This window comes from Musa acuminata, chromosome BXJ3-2 (genome assembly GCF_036884655.1).
Source record: "Musa acuminata AAA Group cultivar baxijiao chromosome BXJ3-2, Cavendish_Baxijiao_AAA, whole genome shotgun sequence".
NCBI classification, from domain to species: Eukaryota; Viridiplantae; Streptophyta; class Magnoliopsida; order Zingiberales; family Musaceae; genus Musa; species Musa acuminata.
The window spans coordinates 34,921,117-34,942,590 of NC_088350.1; the positions used below are offsets into that span (position 1 = coordinate 34,921,117).

The following is a 21,474-nucleotide window of genomic DNA, read 5'->3' on the forward strand; positions in this document are numbered from 1 at the left end:
AACAAATAAAGCAAAAGGATGAATACTTTGAATTCAGAATGATCGTGGAAACTTTCACTGAGTGTCATAAATGCTAATAAATCAGCCATTGATCATGTAAAAGATCAATCAACCTATAAGAAAATCACAGAAGTTAAGAGTTTAAGCTTGTGCAATAAAAAATACTTTGAATTTTATCTCCCTTGTTACTGTAAATAATAGAAAAAAAGACTCAACGTGGATAATTATTAATCTCAAGACGACAAAAATCTGATGATGCATGTATCTAGTTATATACAATCATATCTATCTATGACTTGGTTTCCTGTAACGGCATAATAAGTTTTAGAAGAGGACTTAGTGGTCAATCAAATAAAAAATGTTAGATTTGGTTCAGTGGTTCAATAAATGTTTTAGACTAATTACAGATTACCCCCCCCTATAGTTAGACCTCTTTAGTATCCCGATCCCTGGATTTCAAAAATTTACATTGAAATCCTTATAATTAAGAAAGTAAAATATTTAACCCAATTTGCTCTCACGCAATCGGTTTTACTTATTGAAAATATAGTACGTGCATGAATGACACAAAAACGATAGACAACAAAATAATTTCAACAGTGGTAGCGGACTAATTACAGATTACCCCTATAGTTAAACCTCCTTAGTATCTTGATCCCTAGACTTGAAAAATTCATATTGAAATCCTTATAATTATGAGAGTAAAACATTTAACCTCATTTACCCTAACGTCGTCGACTTTATCAATAGAAGATACAGCACGTGATAACACGTATATAAATGACGCTGCACCACTCTGCCTCACCTACCACCTCTTCCTCCTCTAACGTCGACACAGATGCAGAGCAGCACCGAAGGAGAAAGAGGAGATAGAACGATGGGACACCGATGCAGATGTCTCACCTCCCTCCTCTTCCTCCTCCAACGTCGATGCAGATGCCTCACCGCTCTGCCTCCTCTTCCTCCTCCTCGTTGATGTTTGGATCGACATCGGCAAGGCCAACCATCACATCGTTGTCACTGGCCACCACCACAATAGCCACCCACGATGCCACTATCCGCTACCACCATTGAAATTAGCTTTTTTGCTATCATTTTCATGTCATTCATGATCTTCCGTTAGTAAAATCGACGATGTTAAGGTAAATAGGGTTAAATGTTTCACTTTCATAACTATAAAGATTTCAATATAATTTTTTAAAGTCTACGGATCGAGATGCTAAAGAGGTCTAACTATAGGGGATAATCTATAATTATCTCGCCACCACCGATGAAATTACTTTTTAATACATCGATTTTGTGCCATTGATGCACATGCTATTACGTGTTGTATCTACCGACGACATTAGGATAAATAGGGTTAAATGTTTCACTTTCATAACTATATGGATTTTAATATAAATTTTTTAAGTCTAAAGACCGGAATGCTAAAGAGGTCTAACTACATAGAGTAATATATAATTCGCCCGTAGGTTTCTTTTGGGGTAAGGCATTTTCTGGATTAACAATTGTGGTTTATTTTTCAATTAATAAAATGTTTAAACTAATGTATTTTTCTTGTACAAGAGCCTCATCACAAATATATTTTGTGAACAACAAGACAAACTTCACCATTCATCTTTGTAGTTGTCTCACAAGATCAAACTCTATTTTTCGTAAAGGCATCAACAAATTCTGAAAAAAAAAAGTTTTCAACATATTTTGAAAAGAAGGTTTTGCTTTTATTGTTTCAATTCTGAGCACAAGAGTTATTTGCTCATTGCTTTTATTCATAGCTTCTACTGCTCGGCATTATTACTTTCTAATATGATTTTCTAAAGAGCAAATCAGCATCTTGGATGTTTTTATAGAATCACAAATTTAGAAACTGGAATACTAAACCAAGGCAACAAAAAAATTGCCAAAACAATATCTGAATGATAATCGAAAGACCTTAAGATGGTAGTCATTTCCATATCAATGACTAGAAATCAAAAAATATGGGAGCATATATCCTGTAGTTACGATCTTTCATCACTTAAAGTCCCCTTTTAGTAGGCAAAGAATTTAGACTTAAGATATCAAAATTTCAATTCTTTATCAGTACAGGCTTTCTTCAGTCAATTTAATGAGAGAAGTAGGAAATAGTATCAGACATACTAACAATAAAGCCATCTCCTTCCTCTTACAAATATGGAATGAGCAGTCTAACACCTGCAGTTTCGAAGTTACATTCTTGCTTCTTATAATTCTGAAGACCACAAAGGGAAAAAAAAAATCTTCCTTCATACTTACTAGGTCTTTCTTAATTATTGACATAACTAGCATAAGAATGACAGATATGTTCCAAGAAATCACCTCAGATTTCTGTACCCTCTTTGAGATGACATGAAAAATTTCATTGCCAAGAAATTGACTAACTCAAGATTTTTGTAATGAAGTTAGACATACAACTTAAGCCTTAAGCAGGAATATCATTCATTTAAGTAGATGGTATATAGTTCCTCGAAGTTTTGATTGATTCACTGAGAGTGTAACCATCATACAAAAGGCCCAAAGCCCTTGCTCAAGAAATGCTATTCAATTAACCTGGTGTGACGAATAACATCAATGTGCTTATACAGAGATCAATCTGATTCAAAATCTGGAACATGCCAACCCAATTCTTCTCTTATCCTGTTATTTCGTCCAATTTGTCCTAAGTCATAAATGAGTAAAATATGTGACTTTTGATGCCATTAATCCATAAGCAATGACATTTCCTTTACCAGTAACTCCATAATATCAAGCCCAAATTTTCCATCAATCTCTGCTTGTAAAAATTGAACTGATATACTCAAACAAGAATGTCAACCTGCTTCTGTTGTATACCATAAATTAGTGCAAATGGTGGGCTAAAGGAGGTATTACTTGATAATGGTGTACAATATGTGGAGATTATGGAATCAGCTAAACAATATAGTCATTTTGTTAGCAATCTTAATATCATAATTGCAAGTAGGTTCTGCATTAAAAAGAAAAGATCCGCTAATAAGTCTGTCGGAACCCCTTTTGAGAAAAATTTTTTTGAATTGTCTGGGTATTACATGAAAGAAACAAGTGATACATGCTAGCGAGTGTTCACAATATGTGAAAAGTCATGGGCTTAGTTGAATAATCTAGTTTGTGGACCAGCAAACTCAATCTTTCTGCTGCAAATAAATTTGCATCAAAAGAATGATATGAAACTACATGTCAGGCTTCTTAATGAGAAAGATACGAAAGAAAAATGAGTACTCCTTAACAAGGTCTGCCGTACCGAAACGTACCGCCCGTACCGGGTGGTACGTACTGTTCCGACAGGTTATCGGTACGCGGATCGTCCGGTACCACTACAGTGCTATAATAGTATACTGTAGCACTTCTACCGTGCAAAAATAAAAATATATTCGGTACGCCAGGGCGTACCGCTCGGTATACCGGTACCATACCGTACCGAGTCCGGGTCGAAACGCTAGTATGGTACGGTACAACGAACTTTGCTCCTTAATAAGTAATGTGTGTCGATAATTATAAAAATAGATATATGATGTTACATAAATAAAACTTACATGTGCAGAAGGATTATGAGATGAAGCAGTGGATGTTACTAGCAAGACTAAAACAGGTGGTACTCGAATGATTCAAGACAGAGGATACCTGGCCAATTTTGGAGAGAACGTCTCCTTCCACCTCCTTGAGCTTGACTTTGTGCTACCCTTCCTGCAAAAGCCTGATGGAGATGGGAAGCCCCATATCGAACGAGACCTATGAAATCAATTTTAACAATGGTTTCACCAAATTAAAGGCTTAAAATTAAGCTGAATACTGCTTGTCTTCATCTATGTTTTCTCAAGGTTTCAAACATCCATTCGTACATGCAGATTCTAATAGTAACTCATATCATTCTTCTTTTGTCGAATGAAGTCAATTACTGACATTATAATGAAGTAAAGATTCAAAAATTCAAATGAGTGTTATTAAATACTTCGGTGTTGCTTGAAAGAACATGAAACGTAGATTGATAAATGACTGCCGACATCCTTCGATTAGATTGATCGGATGCTCATCACGAAAGCCGAAGAGGATGAGCTCCACCACAGGATGTGGACAAGCAAACATCATTGTCACATGGCTCCGTCCTCGCCTTGTCCTCTCAGCGTCGATAAGTCGAAAATCAAACGGAAAGGACAGAGGAAAGAAGGATACGTTACAGTGCTACAGCCACTGACGCACGCTTCTGCCGCCACCTGTAGCGGAAGCCAGTAGAGCACGTTGTTCTCGACAACCGCCCAACCACTACCTGGCGTAGTGCCCCTCTCCATCTCCCTTACTTTCTCCTCCCCTTTCGCTTGCTCCTTCCTCTCCTCCGAGGCCTTCTTCCCTACAGACACAGTGGTGTGAGATAGATTAATAAGGAGAGAGAGAGAGAGAGACAGAGAGAGAGAGAGGATGGCGGATTGGGGGCCGGTGGTGATAGCCGTGGTGCTGTTCGTGCTGCTGTCGCCGGGGCTGCTGTTCCAGATACCAGGGAAGAGCGGGAGGGTGGTGGAGTTCGGCAACTTCCACACCAGCGGCATCTCCATACTCGTCCACGCCATCATCTATTTCGGCCTCATCACCATCTTCCTCATCGCCATCGGCGTCCACATCTACACCGGCTAAAGCAACGATTTTTAACCTATATATGTGTAATATGTTGGATCAGACCAGTGAGTTTATTTATGCTTCCATGTTTAATCTGACATCGTCTCAGAAGTTTATTTCTCAGCTATTGTGAGATATTATTTGGCTTTGGTGTGTATATATTAGCCTGCTTATCTCTTACCACCATATCCAGTAGAGATTCTTATCTCTGCCATGCTATGGTCTTTCTACGTCGAGGCATTTCTTACCAAAAAAGATGCAAATAACACAGATCTATCATTCCAACGAGAAGGAATAAAAGTGTTAAGGACATTTCTCAAAGATTTTTTCTTTTTTTCTAAAAAGAAATAGGAAAATAGAACTTAGTATCCGATGCTAGCAATGTCAAGCAATGTCAGAAGAACAAAATTTGAGCTATTAATTACGTCAGTTTAGCAAATACTTGGAATAAAGAGCTCTACCTCAAGGAAAAGAGAAGTAGACTCGTCGATTCCTCTCGTCATCGTAGCAGCTCGCGTGCGTTCTGAAACAAGAAAAGAGACGGATGATAAGCCAGCAAACGAGCTGCAATTAGAAGCAGCCTCCCCCGGTAGCCAAGACGACAACAGTGCGGTATCATATGATCCCTCAAAGATCACTTTGTTGTCATCAAGTGTTGGAAAGATTGACTAGCCATTGTAAAAACTCGAAGAAATCAAAGAGTTGTGACTTGGTTTCATCTACATCAACAAAGCATATTTGGATGGATCGATCGGACAAAGGGATAAGAATGAGTTCGGTACCTCAGTTGATAGTCATTGTGATCGGGCCATGGCGTGGAAGTCTTGCAGCACTCTTGGCATGACTATGCTGGAGGTTGCATCCACATGGCGGTAGTGTCGGTTCATGTCACAAATAATCTTATATTTCCGACAAGCTGAGCTTGAGACATCGTTCATGTCTCAGTCCTAAAGGTTGGATTCCGTTGACCATGGCTATCAATCCACTAGCTGAAGTGGGATTGGAAGTCGATGCTTTGGGACAAAGAAAAATGACTTGACCCACTTCCATTAAGAAAACTAGATAATGTCTCCAAGGAACAATAAGGAAGAACAAGATTTATATTGGCGCTTGCCTGCAATAACCAAGTGGCATGGTGATCGGTAGGAACAGCCTCGTTTTTCTGATTCCTGCAAAATATCTGAGAAGTATTAGAATTAGTTCGAAATAATCCAAACATTTGGGAGGCGAAGTGGAAGGCCTTATCATCGTAAAAAAGATTCAACCTTTACACATCAAAAGCAAATTCAATGGACATATTTCTCTCGGTCATCAAGATTAAAAAGTGTAGCAAATAGCTCGTAGTTATCTTATCGGACTACAATAAATGGTGGAAACTTTTTCATGACAAAGAAACATGATACTAGAAGTATCAAGACAACCTCCTGCGATATATCAAGCAATAAAGCAAATAAAAAGCAAGAGTGGATAAAGTTTTGGAATGATTCTCAGGTTATTCACTTGTCTTGGGGCAAAAGGATCATTGGTCTGTCCAAAATTAAAAAGATGTGGTCCTTCTCTTTACTGAATTATTCTACAGGAAACGGACATCAATCTTATCAGTTGGGGATCCTCACTTAAATCTTTGGGACCCAGGATAAATAAGATTCACCAATAATGAAGCAAAGTAGATGAATGATTAGCAGAAGATATCCTCGTTAAAGCAATAATACTCAAAACTAAAGCAAATTAGATGACTGATTAGCAGAAGATATCCTCGTTAAAGCAGTTATAATCAAAACTACCAAACATATGGATACAGATGGTCACAATAATATCAGTATAGGTAGCACAACACATAAAAGTGAGACAAGCAAGTTGTAGTGCCTTCCAATCGCTTTCCAAGAACATAGAGCACTTGCTGTCACTCAGCAACCAATTCAACAAAGTTTGCAACATTATCGTGCAACAAAATCATGTACACTTCAGCTAAAATATGACTCCTCCATCTGCTATAGGAACTGCATATTCTTCTTCGGTAGTAGATATTTTACCCTTCCTCTTCTTTTGCATAATATATTTTAATCAGGAAAGATATGGTGTATCTGACTGTCCACCTTATCAGGAACTTCTTACAACACAGATGCTATTATAAATAGTGCTACAGAAGATACAAGCAACCAAGCGAAGAGCTTAGTTAGAATACCTTCAAAAAGAAAGAAAAATTAGTGCTTAATCAGGAAATGGAGTCTGGCCGCAAGCGTAGAGTGTCCAAAGGTAAGTTCATATCCTTCTATAGAGCACCAAGGCCCTCAGTGCAATATGCTAATAAGATCATCCCTACTCCAACTACCCCAACTGCCTCGCTGGGTTACCTCGTGCAAGATCAGTCTGTCATGCCATCAACCAAGCCAAAGGCTTCTTCCTTGGTCAAAAAGGAAGGAATAGGCAACTCGGGCAGCTATAATGATGCAGCCAACAATATAGATACCATCAGTGAGGTAGATAGGAAAGCTGCAAACTTCATTGCCTATGTTCAAGAACGATTCAAGCTCGAGCGAATTGATGAGGACTGGGGGAACTATTAGTAGGTGCAACAAAGAAGGTTCACTGCAACTGGATGTAATTATCAGGTAGCTCATTCGACTTGTTTTACTACTGATGGTCCTACTAGAAGTAATAAGATGATGCTGCAAGCAGTAGCTGTGAGGGAAAACAATAGGCTCTGTTTACATTTGTTACAGCTGAGTTGCCTGAAACAGAGTGAAATTTCATGTAACCTTATTGCATAATAACATCTTGTATATTTTGAGTAATCATTCTCTCCCACTGTGAATGATCATCATAGAAGGTAGGACTCAGATCTGGCTTGTGTCAGACTCTACTAGTATGTAAAATATCCTTCCTTCCGTTTCTTTAAGCCGCACAATAGTTGATAGATGGAAGGCAAAGGACATGTTCAATATACAGGCTGATTCTTGACAGACCATATACAGTGGTTATCAAAAGACAACTACACAAGATTGGACAGAGTCTAGAGATAAGTATCCATTTTGTTCTGGTGGACCAAACAAAGAATTCCAACTTTTCCTAAGCATGCTTTGGCTACAGAATTGTGTTAACTGTTTCTTGTCAAGATGGGTTGAGATGGATGACAAAAAGGAGCTCCAGGTTTTCCAAAATTTCATAATTTATACCATAAAAATAAAATTTTGACAGTGGATGAGCAAATGTTGATTAAAAGAAAGCAATTGAACATAAACTTATATGTGTACATGTATCTTCACCTGAACATTATATATGCACACACAAAAAAGAAAAGAAGTAACATTTTTAACATGAGCAGTATTTTTAAACTTGAATATTTTTCTCTGCAATCGTGGAGACTAAAGTGTAAAAGAAAAACATAAGAGGCCCTCTCTTCCCTTAATTTTACTTGGCTAGGATCTTATCACCATCTTTAGGGGGTGGTATCAGGATGACAGCCTTGAATCTTCCATGAAAACTAATGATGAATACTTCCTATCTTGAAAGTCAATGCAGTGTTCGGCCTTCTCTTGTTTTACATATCGATTATATAATTCACATATAATAGCTAGGGCTCAGAAGCATTGGGGTCAAGAACTTCCTAGATTTCACAAAAAACAGGAGGTTAAAAAGAATCCTCTCTGCATCTACATACTCTAATTAAGAAAATTTTACGATAGTTCACAACCTTCTAAGAATCGAAACTGTAATATTATGTTACCACGAAGAAGGAAATGTCGCAAATGTTAAACCTCCCCTAGAATTCCTTTAATCCATAATTAGGAAGCAATTAGCAACTGAGAACCTAATTTACCTCTGCCGAAAGAGAACAGCATCCTTGAAACCAGCAAGCTCTTCTAATTTTCTATCAAACCCTAAAAACAGAAGGATCTAACAAGTTATAATATAATACTACTCCAAGAGGTAACGAAACTTATCCATAATCAAAACATCATAGGATGTTCTCGAACGCTATACAAGGCAAACAAGAAGAAATGAAGCAATTTAACAGAAAACATGGAGTGTTCAAGGTGCTAAGAAGGGTTTCGGAGCACTGACGTTGACATCGGGGTTCTCGGATTGGCCGAGGAGGGAGACGTCGACGATGCGGAGGAGCGGCGGTGGACTCGATGAACTCGATGAACTCGAGCTGTCACTGCAGGGGCATGAGGAGCCCGTATATGCCGTCCTCCTCGCCTTCGGAGAGGGACGGATGAAGGAGGTAAGGGCTTTGCGTCCTCGGCCATGGCCGCCATAGCCGAAGCTTCGGCAGAGGCTACGAGTGTAAATAGAAGTAAATAAAAGGATTTCCCGCGTACGGGGAGCGGGGGAGATCAGCGAAGCGGACCCGGGTTGGCTCACCGAGTTAGCGACTCAGCTAGCTCGCTGAGCGGCCTCTGGTCGACAGATCGGCTGGCCCTCGTGCTTTCATTCGGTTGAGCACATGGAGGGCACGTGAGTCGTCTTCTATCGGTTTGCTTCTCCACTTCGAACTTGCATTGCAATATCGAAATTGGAAAAAAAAAACCGAAAAAAAGGAGGAAAAACAAAAAACCAGAAAGCATCAAGCCATAAAATCCCAATATTCTCAATTTGTTTATTATCATGTAGTAAATTGATTTTTGTGTATTTATAATACTGCTTGTAGCTCGATTACTTTGGTTGTAGTTTTATGATAGCCAGGTTCAGTGAATTACCTGCTTATACAATCCATGTTCATATATTTCAAATAATAAATAAAACTAGCTTCATGTGTGACAAATAATATATCAAAACCTTTGGATTCACCTCTTAAGTAACACATCATGCCAAAAAAAAAAAATTACGATAACTACTCACACAATAATTAAACAAAAGAGACAACAAAGTCATAGATATCTGATTTGGTATGGAGCCACTCAAAGCCTTTGTGAACATAATTTTCTCTTTTAATATAAAATCCACTTAAAGAGAAGAGTTTCTTAACCAATTACTTGCAAAAAATCTATACACTACAAAAATTTTGGTGCCCGGTTTGGATTATGATATTTAAAGCACTACAATTTTTTAACATGTGTAGTAAATATCATCATCATCCCGAAACATGCGGGAGTTATTTGGGGAACCAAGATACATGGCCAATCATCAGGTCATACCACTGCGGGTTCTTGAAAGAATACCAATGCTTGGCAGCTTCCACAAAGACCGAGTAGAACTTGGTGCAGTACTGTTTGGTTCATCCGTAGACTTCCACATGGACCAACTGGAATTCGGAGCGGTGCTGTTTGGTTCTTCGGTAGTACTGTTTGAAACTTTAGAGGTACTTCCTGATGTCATATTTGATTTGAAGCTTCCCAGTCTAGTTGCATTTGAAATCTCCTGCAGCTCCTGAAAAAATAAACGTCAGAGGATAAGGTACGTAGATCACTTATCCACATAATGTTAACATGAGCACAGTCAACTTGGACTAATTATATGACCATTTCTCTTGATAGAAAAAACAAATCAATATGCAGGAAATGGGATTGATAATACAGTTACAGATATCAACTTAGGACACAAAGGCGGAGTCTTTAGTTCTGCCTGATGAAATAAAATGATTGACCAGGATCAGTGCCTGCTAGTTCCAATTAGAAATCAAGTTCAAAACACTGAAATGGCTGATCACAACCCGGAATTTTTTTTGCATTTTGCTAAAGAAACCAGAAATAACTTGTACCTTTTAGTTAGTGCCATTCTGGACCATAAAGGCTGCATCTAGTTATTGGGCTTATATCACAAATTACCAATACCACTACACTATATGCTTTATTAAAGAATTAAGTACAAGGCCATTCTATACAAAACAAACAGTGCAAAACCACCTGAATATATAACCAGATCTAAATCACAGCGATCTTCCCTCTTTAAGAATTTTACGAAAAGGAAAGATAGGCGAATCAAGAACAACACAGAATTCGCAAACCTTTAGGCCTGAAGCCGATACAGCAGTTGATGATCGCAGAACCTGAGAGCCACAAGTTTAATAAAATATAGACACCATATTGTCATATGTTCGAGAATTCACAAAAGTCAAAGGTTAATTCCCAAAATGCTCACCCTGGGACTCTCAATAGCAATGGATGGTGATGCTGATGCAGATGATGAAGGTGATTCTACTGGTAAAGGTGGTAACGAACTTGTCTGTCTTGAGATAACTGTGCATTAGTAAATACGAATAGGCAAAAAATAAAACACAATCCAAAAAACACAGTAAGAAGCCCACCCTTGTCACCACCAGAGAAGTTTGTGGAGGTTCAAGTAATCGCTGAGAACTGGATGGTGAGTCCTGCAAATTGAAGGGTTTGTCCAAAATCATTACTGAAATTAATACTTCAACTAAAAGCAACTTGGGAGGGGAGCATGCACATGATACACTAGCATCCTGGCATGTGGTCAGGAGATATGAGGAGAAGCCAAGCTGACACGAGTCACCAATGAAAAAACTACTGACAGATTATGATAATCATATAAAGTGGTCATTCAAGAATTAAAAGAAAGTTCAACTTCTGAATCATTGTATCTTCCTTTTCTTGCCAATCTTTCTTTAAGAAGCCAATTGGCACTTATGTATGAATTACTAATCAATATGGTAAAAAAGAAAATCAACCAGGTAAAAAAAAATGCCATTGCCAAACTCAATTATAGTTAATTCCTGAAGATGCCAGGCTAAAGAGTGACAAATAACAATAATGAAAGCAAATAAGAGTAACCAAATTTGGCTTGCCTGAATAAGTTCCCTACTTTTGGCCCCTTCCAATTTCTCAACAAACTGACAAAGGTGATAGACTCCCCTGGTTGCAAAGTCCTAACATGGAGTTTACTAACAGTGACAATCAAAATTACAAATGAAAAACAAACAGATGAAACAGAGAAAAAAAATTATATTACCTGACTTCCTTCTATTCGACCAATCTTTGTCTCCTGATGCACAATAAAGATTGGAATCAGCATATACTCTTATAGAAGCCTTATTTTCTTCAAGTGTCAGATAGTTATAGAGTTGATAAATGCAAATTCAACACAAATCACCAGAGTCTGGACAGCACGGTGAACGGATTCAACTTCAGCATGGAACAAACTTAAATCCCCATGTAGCTGTGAGACCTACATGTGCATTTAGAAACAAAATCATGCAGTTTGGTCAATGCATTTCAAAGGATAACAAAAAACAATTACAGAAATGTAGAGCCTCACCTCAAATTTGGTAGCAGCAGCAATCTCCTTACATTCCTCCACATTACTATCTACGAGGTCAATCCTTGAAGATAGTTGTTTCTTGGCTGTCTGAAAATCAGCAGACCATGAAATTAAGACAAGAGAAGAAGAAAAATTAAAAAGGATGAGAAGCTTTCTGTTTTTTTTTAATATTTTTTTGGTGATTGCTGTGGTTCAGGTATGAAAGAACAACAATAGTAATAGCAATAAAAAAATAGAGTAAATTCAAATTACAACTCAAAGACTTGGTAAAAGGGAAAAAAAAGATAATATGACGATCATTTGATAATAAAAAAACCACAAATGGCAAGAAAGAAACAGTATAGAGAACTCAAAAATATTTGGGCTGGTGGCGAATTGTTGTAGCTTCATTATGCTTGAGTCAAAGATTATCATCAAAGAAAATGACTTGAAATAAAATATGCAGTTTAATAAAAATAGTTGAAGCAAAGTTGGGTTTTAAGAGCTCAACTTTTAAAAGTTATCTCAATATTGGATTGCAAAAGTGATTAAAAAAAAGACAACAATGCTCTAGGCCTCTAACTACTATCAATAACCAAAACAGAATGAATTTATGATAAATTCAACTGAAAAATATGACTATAAACTCTATTTAAGATAACAAAGATAGCAACCAACAATGCAGACAAGGTGTTTGTCGCTTGTCCATGACGGTTTTAGGCTTTTATTTTCTGCTGTTTTCTTTGTGTTTTCAGTGTTTTCTTTATGGCAAATTGTACGGGAGAGAAAACACTATAGTCGACCCCATTTTTGTTTGTTGTCAGTGTTTTTATGTTTTTGTTTTCTAATTTCATCATGTAAAAATCAGAAGCGTTTCTAGCTGTGCGGCTCCACAAGAAGGAAAAAATGGCTCAAAACTACACTGTTCTCACGTGCCATGAGCTGATTTCTAGCTGACAGCCTAGTGGTGTGAAACGTCTAACATCTCAGCACCTTGGAATCCCCCAAGTGGCACCAGGGCGGATGGGGTTTTGGGTAGGTGTTTGAGGGGTGATGCAACGTCTTTTGTGTGCTCATTTTCTGTTCAACGAAAGTGCTAGGTGAATATTTGGCCTGCATCTACCTTCGAAACCCCTTTTGTGTGCGCTAATTCAAACCGTTTTCTCCTTTCGGGCCTAATAAATGTTGATTGCTGTGTTACTTTGGATCCCACTTATCTTCCCATTTTCATGTGCAACGACGACAAATTACCTACACGTTCACCTTTCTAACCTTTTCTTCATTGTGCAGGTCATTTATGGACTGCACAAGGTCTAGGCTGACCCTTGCAGACGCATATCACTTGTGTGTCACATACCTTAGGCAATTCCAGCTAAAGATGTGACAATGTGTTGGTACACCGGTAGATTGGTAAGTACCAACTCAACAAATCCCAAAGACGCATCCGGTACTCGAAATGGCAAACCTTGACTCTAACTACTATCAATAACCAAAACAGAATGAATTTATGAAAAATGCAACTAAAAAATATGACTACAAACTCTATTTAAGATAGCAACCAACAATATGGACAAAGTTATATCAGAAATTTTAAAAAAGAAAAAGAACATGTGACTAGGACAAGCCAACTAAAAACCCACACAAGGATTGCTCTCGGGTTCAACCTCTTTGTGCCATGGTGATTGTGGCAAGGATCAACAATGTCAAAATGATCTCAATGATCGAAAGTTGTCCACCCAGGGGATTGGAGAGAAGTACTTTGAAGGAAAAATATCACCTATTTTATGCACTTAGTATAGAGACTAAAGAACCTTCAAGATCATGATTCTAGAACTTTTCATTACCTTGGTTATACTTAGCTATACTTCCAATCCAATCCCACAGTTGAAAGGTAATTTGAACTGAAACAACTTGGCTCAAAAAAAAAAAAAAAGAAAACACACCAAGTTATTTCTCGCTTTATAGTGCAAACCAACCTTGCTACACTAAAGTTCCATTTAGTTTCTGATGACTGGAACCTAAATTGACTTTGAGTCTCAAGATCACTCACCCAAGTGCAACTTATTTTTGTGTTTTAACAGGTTCCAGGCGAAAATTTGTCACCTTTAGATAAAGTATATGTTATATATTCTGCACATGCCATGAGGGCTCAAATTTGTCCCTGAATATGTTGGACAACAGAAGGGAATTTCATTTTGTTGCACTGAATTATTTGATTAAGGAGAAAGACCAATCCTCTTCACAACTTTCTTAACTTAAAGCAAGTAGGAATGAGAAAGCAGTGATTAAGAAATATTATATCGACTTTCAAGAATCATGTCAAGAATAAACTTTAATAACGAAAAAGATAACATACTGTAATAGACGATGAAACTAGCTCCAGTTGCTTGCCTACTCGAGTGCAAGCATCAGAAAAGCCACGTCGTGTCACAAACATCATATCCGAAAGTTTCCATCCCTATGAGATGCAAATATTAGCATTTAGTTTTGCAAGGTTAGATAAGTTTCCGGCACTACAAGGAAATTTTTAAAAAATTTACAAAATTCTTTTGTAACACATATAATAACCATTCTGACAACTGACAGGATTACACTATTAATACAACAGATAACTCTGATAGAAAGCATAATCGTCCTGCGCAACATTCAACTTGCTCACTATGTGGTACTTCAATATGTTACTTTTCATGCTTCAAGAAACATGAATGCACAAGTATCATATGGTTTTTCAGGTGAAACGTAGCAATAATCTAAAATCTCTGAATTGTTTAACAAATGTATTCACAAAAGGCTTTAACTGAATGCAAATCAGTGTCTCACAGCAACCATATAATCTCATATGCAACAATCAAAACCTAGAGTTAGTATTTCGATTATTTGACTTTGGCATTATGAATCTGCAATATAACTGCTCTATGAAGCATCACCATTTTCAGATTCTATAGACAATTTCAGATACATTTTATTTTCTATTAGGGCTACTAATGATCCTCCTTCCATTGCCTTTTGATTCTAATTTATCAATATAAACCACGACCTCATTTGTTTGATCAAACTACACACAATCATGCTCTTCTATGCTTGCTTTTATTTCTTAACCCTTACAACACATGGATTATAGAAATGTCTTCAAAATCAAGTTACAATGGACGCCCTTCGAAAAAGCATCACTGCTACTCCAATAAACACAGTTGTTTAATTCTTTTCTTTAGCTAAAACTTCTAATTTCTTAGGTAGTGCACATGATCGAGTACCTTCCACCATATAAAAACATATCCAAGAGCTCCAATGACAATAACAGCTGATACACCATATCTTCCAGAACCTGCAGTTGATATTTGAAAGATTAATAGGATTGTCAAAATTCCATGAGCAAAAGGGAAGCTTAATAGCTTGACCATATTATACAGCAGAAAATCATGTAACAGCAAGGCGTTTAAGATTAACGGCCAGCTTTCAGTAATAGAACCCATCAGAATCTTAGTTAACAAAATAAAACATGTCAATTTCACAAAGGATGAAAATGATCATCCCCATTTTTTTCTTAAGTAGAGGTATCAGACAACTGGATCCAGTCAGCCAGGAAATCATTAATTTAACTGGCCTCAGTATGTTGATACACAACTTGTACAGATGGACTAGATCAAAAAACTATTCCATCATCCTAGATCTTTAGTTCATTAGATATAATGACAATGTTATCAGGTTTTCTATGTCAAATAAATTTTGTAAAAATTTCTAACTACGATCAACCTAATAAATCATTCAATTACCACTACATCTTTTTATTGGGGTGGATAGGCAGTTGGGTGTGATTGTGGAGTCAGGTGGGATGGCATTGAAAATCTATCCTTCAATTGGCTTTTGATTGTTGCCTAGACCACTCCATATGGAACTAACTACTTTCCCTAGAGGATCCATTATTTGCAACTATGAAAACACATGGGCTGAAGTGTATATTTATTATTTTCAAATACTTGAGGCTATTGATGGCAATCTTGTGGTATGCTGCCCTGTTTGGGCATTTAATACTGGTCTAACCAAGGTCCGGGTGTTGGACCACGCCAGAGGGGATGGTAATACTACTGAATTTAGTTTGAATGGCGAGATCTAATAGTTCTGGAGTAATTGGATCTGGCAGACTGATACAAACCTAATCAAAGGTTTGTGAATGGATGTTGTCACAGAAGATGAGACACGTTGCAAATTCTCCTTTTGAGACATTAGCAGGAAGCATCTCTCAGTTACCTATTTTGAAAACACTAGTATGCGGCCCTGAAAGCCAGAGATGAGGAGGAAAGGAGGATTGCTTCAGCAATGGAAGATAAGGAAGAGAGGAAAAAGAATAGAAAGAGGAGAAAGCCAAGAGGCATGCCTCCCTTCTTCTTCTTTTTTGTATTTCATACAGTTTTGTCCAATTTTGTTACCTTTTATTCTTTCTTTTCTTTTCACTGGTTTAGTCCCAGCCAGTATAACACCAGATACTCTGGTATGCAAACCAATTAGAAAACAATATCGGTCTGGTAATTGCAATCCAAGCTCAAGGCCATACAACAACAGGATAGAAAGCTATCATTTTTAATGATTAAACAATTAAAAAAAGTCTTCATAGAATTCCACTCAAAAGAAATATTGAAAGACTTGTAGCAGCCTTGTTCCATTTAAGACTAGATGAGGTTCCAAGCAAACTTGGTGCCTCTAGTTTCCCAAATTTGAAGTGGAAGGTAACCTTTTAAAAATTCAAGAAGGCATGTAACTGAGGATTACACTAGGAACTTGAAGATTTTTCAATCTTAAAGGTGTTTGTGTCTGGAAAAATTGAATTCCAAGCTTATATGATGCCAAATTGGTGACTTTTGCTAAATACTAGAAGCAAAAAATGAACAATATGTCAGAATTTAACACTGTTCTCTCACAAAAGTCAAAACCACATGATACATAAAGCATTCATACAGTGCAGTCTACCTTATACTAATTTTAAAGGAATGATCAACATGAAACTACATATCCATGTTAAAATCCTCTTACTAATATCACACTCGAACAAGCAACAGTTTATGATGGACAGGGAAGAATATCTCGAACCTGATTTTCCACCAGTCACGATTGTAACTGATCTTGATGATGCCAACAGTTGCAGCTCATGCCGAAGAGTATTAACCTGCAAATATTAAAATACCATCAACATGACTGTATCCTCATAAAGGACTGAAAACAGTAGTTACAAAAAAGAAACAAGCGGTCGTGGTCATTTGGACAACATCCTTTAAAATTAGTAACCTGAGCTAACAGAGAATTACAAGAGTGACACACTAACCTGAGCTAACAGAGAATCAGTTTGAGGTTTGCTAGAGGACTGAGAGTTGTCTTTTTCTTGTTGTAGGTGCTTTGTGACAATCTGCACAATTAGTATTTTGATCATTAGGAAAGGAATAGCTAATTGGTTCCCATTAATCGCTTAACAAAACATAAAAATAAATCATGATAGACAATGGCAAATATTGATTTGTCAATAATAAGCAAATACAATGACTTTTAGGAAAGATACCCTGAAAGCACCAGAAAAAAGGTGTGTAATATCAGGTAGACCACCATCCATAGTGAGCACAGACCCAATTATACCTGCAAGACAATCAGTTCAAATTAGTTCATAATAATAGAACAAACCAAAGAAAATTGGACAATTTCCTAAAAACTTTCTTATGTCTTCTTTTCAGTGTAGTAAAAAAATCTCTGCTCCAAGAATTAAATTAATAACACCTACATATCATGTGCAATGGAAGCAAAGAGGTAAAATAGAGTGATGATTTATACAATGGAATTAGAAGTAATGACTGTACACTTTTGAACATTGATGTGAGTCAAGGTAGCTTGATAGGTGAGTAAATGTTGCCCTAGTCTACGTTAGGCCCCAAATATGCTGGAAAATTTGCAATACAGAAAAAAGTAGTTGACAGGATTTTGCAAAAGATAGAAAATTGAAGATAAGAGATTGGAAGAAAGCTACGGAGAAAACATCAGAAGCAGGAAAAAAACATAAGAGAAGAAAAAGAAAGTATTTTCTATCCACACATGCAAAGCACACAAACCAATGGTAGTTTATCTTGAGATCATCTTTTAGAAAGCAAAATCTAGGTATTTAAACCACAAAGCTAAGCTATTAGCACAAGTAGGACTGAAATTAATAAGAAAAGAATTTCTAGCAATATTAACTTGCAAACAAACCTTCCTTCCAAGAAAAAAGAACAGAAAATTAACAGAGTGGTTCCGATTGCTAATCTATCTGGTAAATTATATTGATTTACAGAATACATGGTAAGTTTTAAGTCCTATAGACTATGGCTTGTATTAATTAATTAGTTATTTCCTTTTTCCATCTCTCTTATTCTTCTTTTGGAGATTTTCTTTCTTACTCGAACTGCAGAGAAACAGAAAATACTTTGATAGAAGATCTCTAAGAGTTTATGCCGCCCTTATCATCCATCAATGCAATTTCAAGTGCTCTATTGCCAATTTTTAAGTTAGAAAGGACCTAATAATGCACTTTTAAACGCACTATTGCCAAGTGTTCGATCAATAGCTCTACAACGCAATTGCAAAGGCTATCACATATTACAGAGAACCAAAATCAACTTGCCAATGTAAAATTCCTCACGATAACGATAACAGCACTGTGAAACTCTTCGACAAAACAAAGAAGGTGAAGATAAAAGTATATCAATATCCCATTCGATCCCATAACCAAAACCCTAGGATTAATCCCTTGGAAATAACATCAAACCCTATATTCCGCGGGTGAGAGAGAGTACCATACCCGCTCCGATAACGATAGTGAGCTTCCCGAGCACCATGGCGAATCGAAATCCTCACAGAACTACAGAGGACTCCTCCAACATCTCTTGCTCCACTCGAATGGTCGAAAGCGATTCGTACAGATCGAGGGTTAGGGTTTTACACTCGAATCGCTCGTGATCCCCTTCGCCGCCCTCACCAACGCCTACCTCGTGCGACGAGCGTAGAGAAGCCCTCCGCCGTGAGCGAGACCAATTAACGCTCGGGTTAAAGTAAATACTCATCCTTCCAAATCAGAATCACCAAAATGCCACAATGGTTACACGAAATTTGATGTCTCATGAACTAATACAAACCGTTAGATCACGGGGGGTAGAAATGATAAGAAGAGGGAGAGCGTTGGTGAGCGGAGAGTAGTCGAATCTGCCCGTTGAGCGAATCCTGGGCGTCCATCGAGGTCAGCAACAAAGGCCACACGAGATTTGATGTCTCATGGGCTAATATAAACCGTTAGATCATGGAGGCGTAGAGATGAGCATGTAGTGTCCGGAAGGTAGTCCGAATTCGACTAGATCGGCCTTCCTGTGCCGTAGCGGATCCCACGTGGGATCCAGCAGTATGTCCACTGAAGTGACCGGTAGACAATTCGGGTAAACATACGGCCAGGTATCTTGGTTTATTGTTTTAACTATTAACAAAGAAGAATCAATATGATTAATGGATTTCGAAGGGATAGGGATTTCGTGGGGAGACTGTAAGATTCGTGCACTATTGTAGGCTTTAAGAAATTGCTTGGATAATATTCTCCGTGGGATGGCGAGAGCCATGAACGATGACTGGCTTATACGTTACCCACGTTCGCCACCCATCTTGCTTATCAGAGAGACGTGGGACCACCGCAACTCTTATGGTAAAGAGGTGTTAGAAAATATACTTCAAAATACATGTCATAAAAATTTACATTAAATAAAAGATTGTATTGACGAGCAAAAAGATGCATCAATCACTCACACCTAACTCTTCTCCATAAATTCCTATAAAGAAATAAGATAAATTGGCAAGAGCAATGTTTAATGGCCTGTGATCATCCAAAGATAAGATTCTAAGGTGTCATCGCAAAGTTTTAGGTTCAAATCCAGTCTTTATTATTTACTTTAAAAAAAACTTAGAATGAAATTATGAGATATTTTTATTAAAAAAGGCCTGAATTTCTACAAAATGAATTGTTAAAAAAGAGCAATCATTGTGTTAAATGATTAAAAAAAGAAAATGTATTATTAAAAAGGACTATTATTGTAGGGTATTTTATAAAAGAAATATGTATGAATTTGTGCGAAATGATAAAATTACAAATAAATTAAAAATGTGATTAAATATTTTTCTGCATTAAGAAAAACTAAAGATTGAGTGCTTCTACGATCATTTTCTTTTGTTTCTTCTAAACTATTTTTTAAAATAAAAAAAGGTGAATTCTTATAAAAAAATTAAATTAAATTTGTTATCTTATACCTTCTATTTAAAAATTATCATAAATATTTATAATATGACTATCACGACATAGTGAAATTATTATTGGGAAATCTCGAGTACCACAACAAGGCGAGAGATAAAAACAAAAACTAGTTCCTAAAATAATTTTATTGGTTCGTTGTCAGATGATCGGGAGCGTAAAACTCGTGAAACCAAAAACTGCATAAAGGGTGTGAGATATTTTTACCTAGGAGAACTCCTATATCCCCTAATATCACATATCATAGTTTGTGAACGAATGAGTTCTTACTAACTCCTCTCTAGCAATGATTCACATAATAAACACAACAACAATGCACCTCCTCGCGTATACTATTTTTTTCTCGCGATCGCGCACCACCACACAGCATCACATAAGGAGGGATCAATCTCTCTTGCTGTCTTCTCACACCAAAGAGGGGGTAGTCAGCTATAGGAAGAAATAGGAGTCTGAGATACGAGGTTGTCGGCTATAGGGTCTAGCCTTTAACCTGTTTAGTCTAAACTCATATTTATAGAGAGCCTTCTTTAACTAACCTTAATGGATCCTTCTTATTGATTATTGGATCTTCATTCAATTACTTATGGCTTAATGGATATTGGATTTTCATTCAATAATCATTCTAAGCTCTATTGAGTCTCTCCCAAGGATCCAATAAAATAAGAGCTTATCGGATATCCCATATTCGATCCTTTATTCGTCGCGTTGTCTACTATGTGTGACCCTCTAGGCTAAATACCGAGTTGATCGTGAGTTGCATCTGTTAGAACTCCTTTTGACTCATAACTTCTTCTAATTCAATAAAATATTATCTTCATAATAATTTACTCAACTTATCAACTATAGACATACTATGCCACTATGTTATAGTCCTCATACGATACATGGGGATATAATACATTTGACTTGTTTACCGTCAATTATCATATATCTATAGTTTCTCATCTATCTAATATTTTAAATATCATATACTAAGCATGGTGCTGTCAAGCCCATAAGTAATTCATTTATGTCTCATTCTAATTGGATTTCTTTAGAAAACTCATCTCTCAATCTGAATCTCACGCTTATCGGATTCATCATGATCCGATTAACCCTAACTAGGGATTTACCTAAGTAAGAACACATGAGAGATTTCCAAGAATAGATGATAGATAATCTACTGATACTTAATTATCTTTATAAAGTTAATTATCATTCTCAATAACTATATGTACTAGATTCGGAACTTTCAGACATATAAGTCTGGTATCAAATAATGGAGTACTTAAACAAGATATTGTTGGTGTTTTAAGTATAAGAACCTAATATATAACTAGGAATAT

The 21,474-nt window shown here is 37.0% G+C and overlaps 2 protein-coding genes across 2 annotated transcripts; one reads left to right on the forward strand and one right to left on the reverse strand.

Moving 5' to 3' along the window:
- The first annotated feature begins 4,271 nt into the window (after window positions 1-4,271).
- LOC103976791 (uncharacterized) lies at window positions 4,272-4,801 on the forward strand. Its single transcript, XM_009392116.3, has one exon. It carries the CDS (start codon window positions 4,450-4,452, stop codon window positions 4,660-4,662), a length of 213 nt encoding a protein of 70 aa, XP_009390391.2. The 5' UTR covers window positions 4,272-4,449; the 3' UTR covers window positions 4,663-4,801.
- Window positions 4,802-9,594: 4,793 nt separating this feature from the next.
- LOC103976790 (uncharacterized) lies at window positions 9,595-18,883 on the reverse strand. The gene is made up of 14 exons (XM_009392114.3): window positions 18,662-18,883; window positions 17,396-17,469; window positions 17,165-17,245; window positions 16,933-17,008; window positions 15,102-15,172; window positions 14,204-14,305; window positions 11,866-11,955; window positions 11,701-11,775; window positions 11,560-11,592; window positions 11,396-11,476; window positions 10,895-10,957; window positions 10,729-10,812; window positions 10,595-10,636; window positions 9,595-10,017 (listed from the first exon to the last, which is right to left on the reverse strand). The coding sequence occupies exons 1-14, from the start codon at window positions 18,696-18,698 to the stop codon at window positions 9,775-9,777; spliced, it is 1,152 nt and encodes a 383-aa protein (XP_009390389.2). The 5' UTR covers window positions 18,699-18,883; the 3' UTR covers window positions 9,595-9,774.
- Between the last annotated feature and the right edge of the window lie 2,591 nt (window positions 18,884-21,474).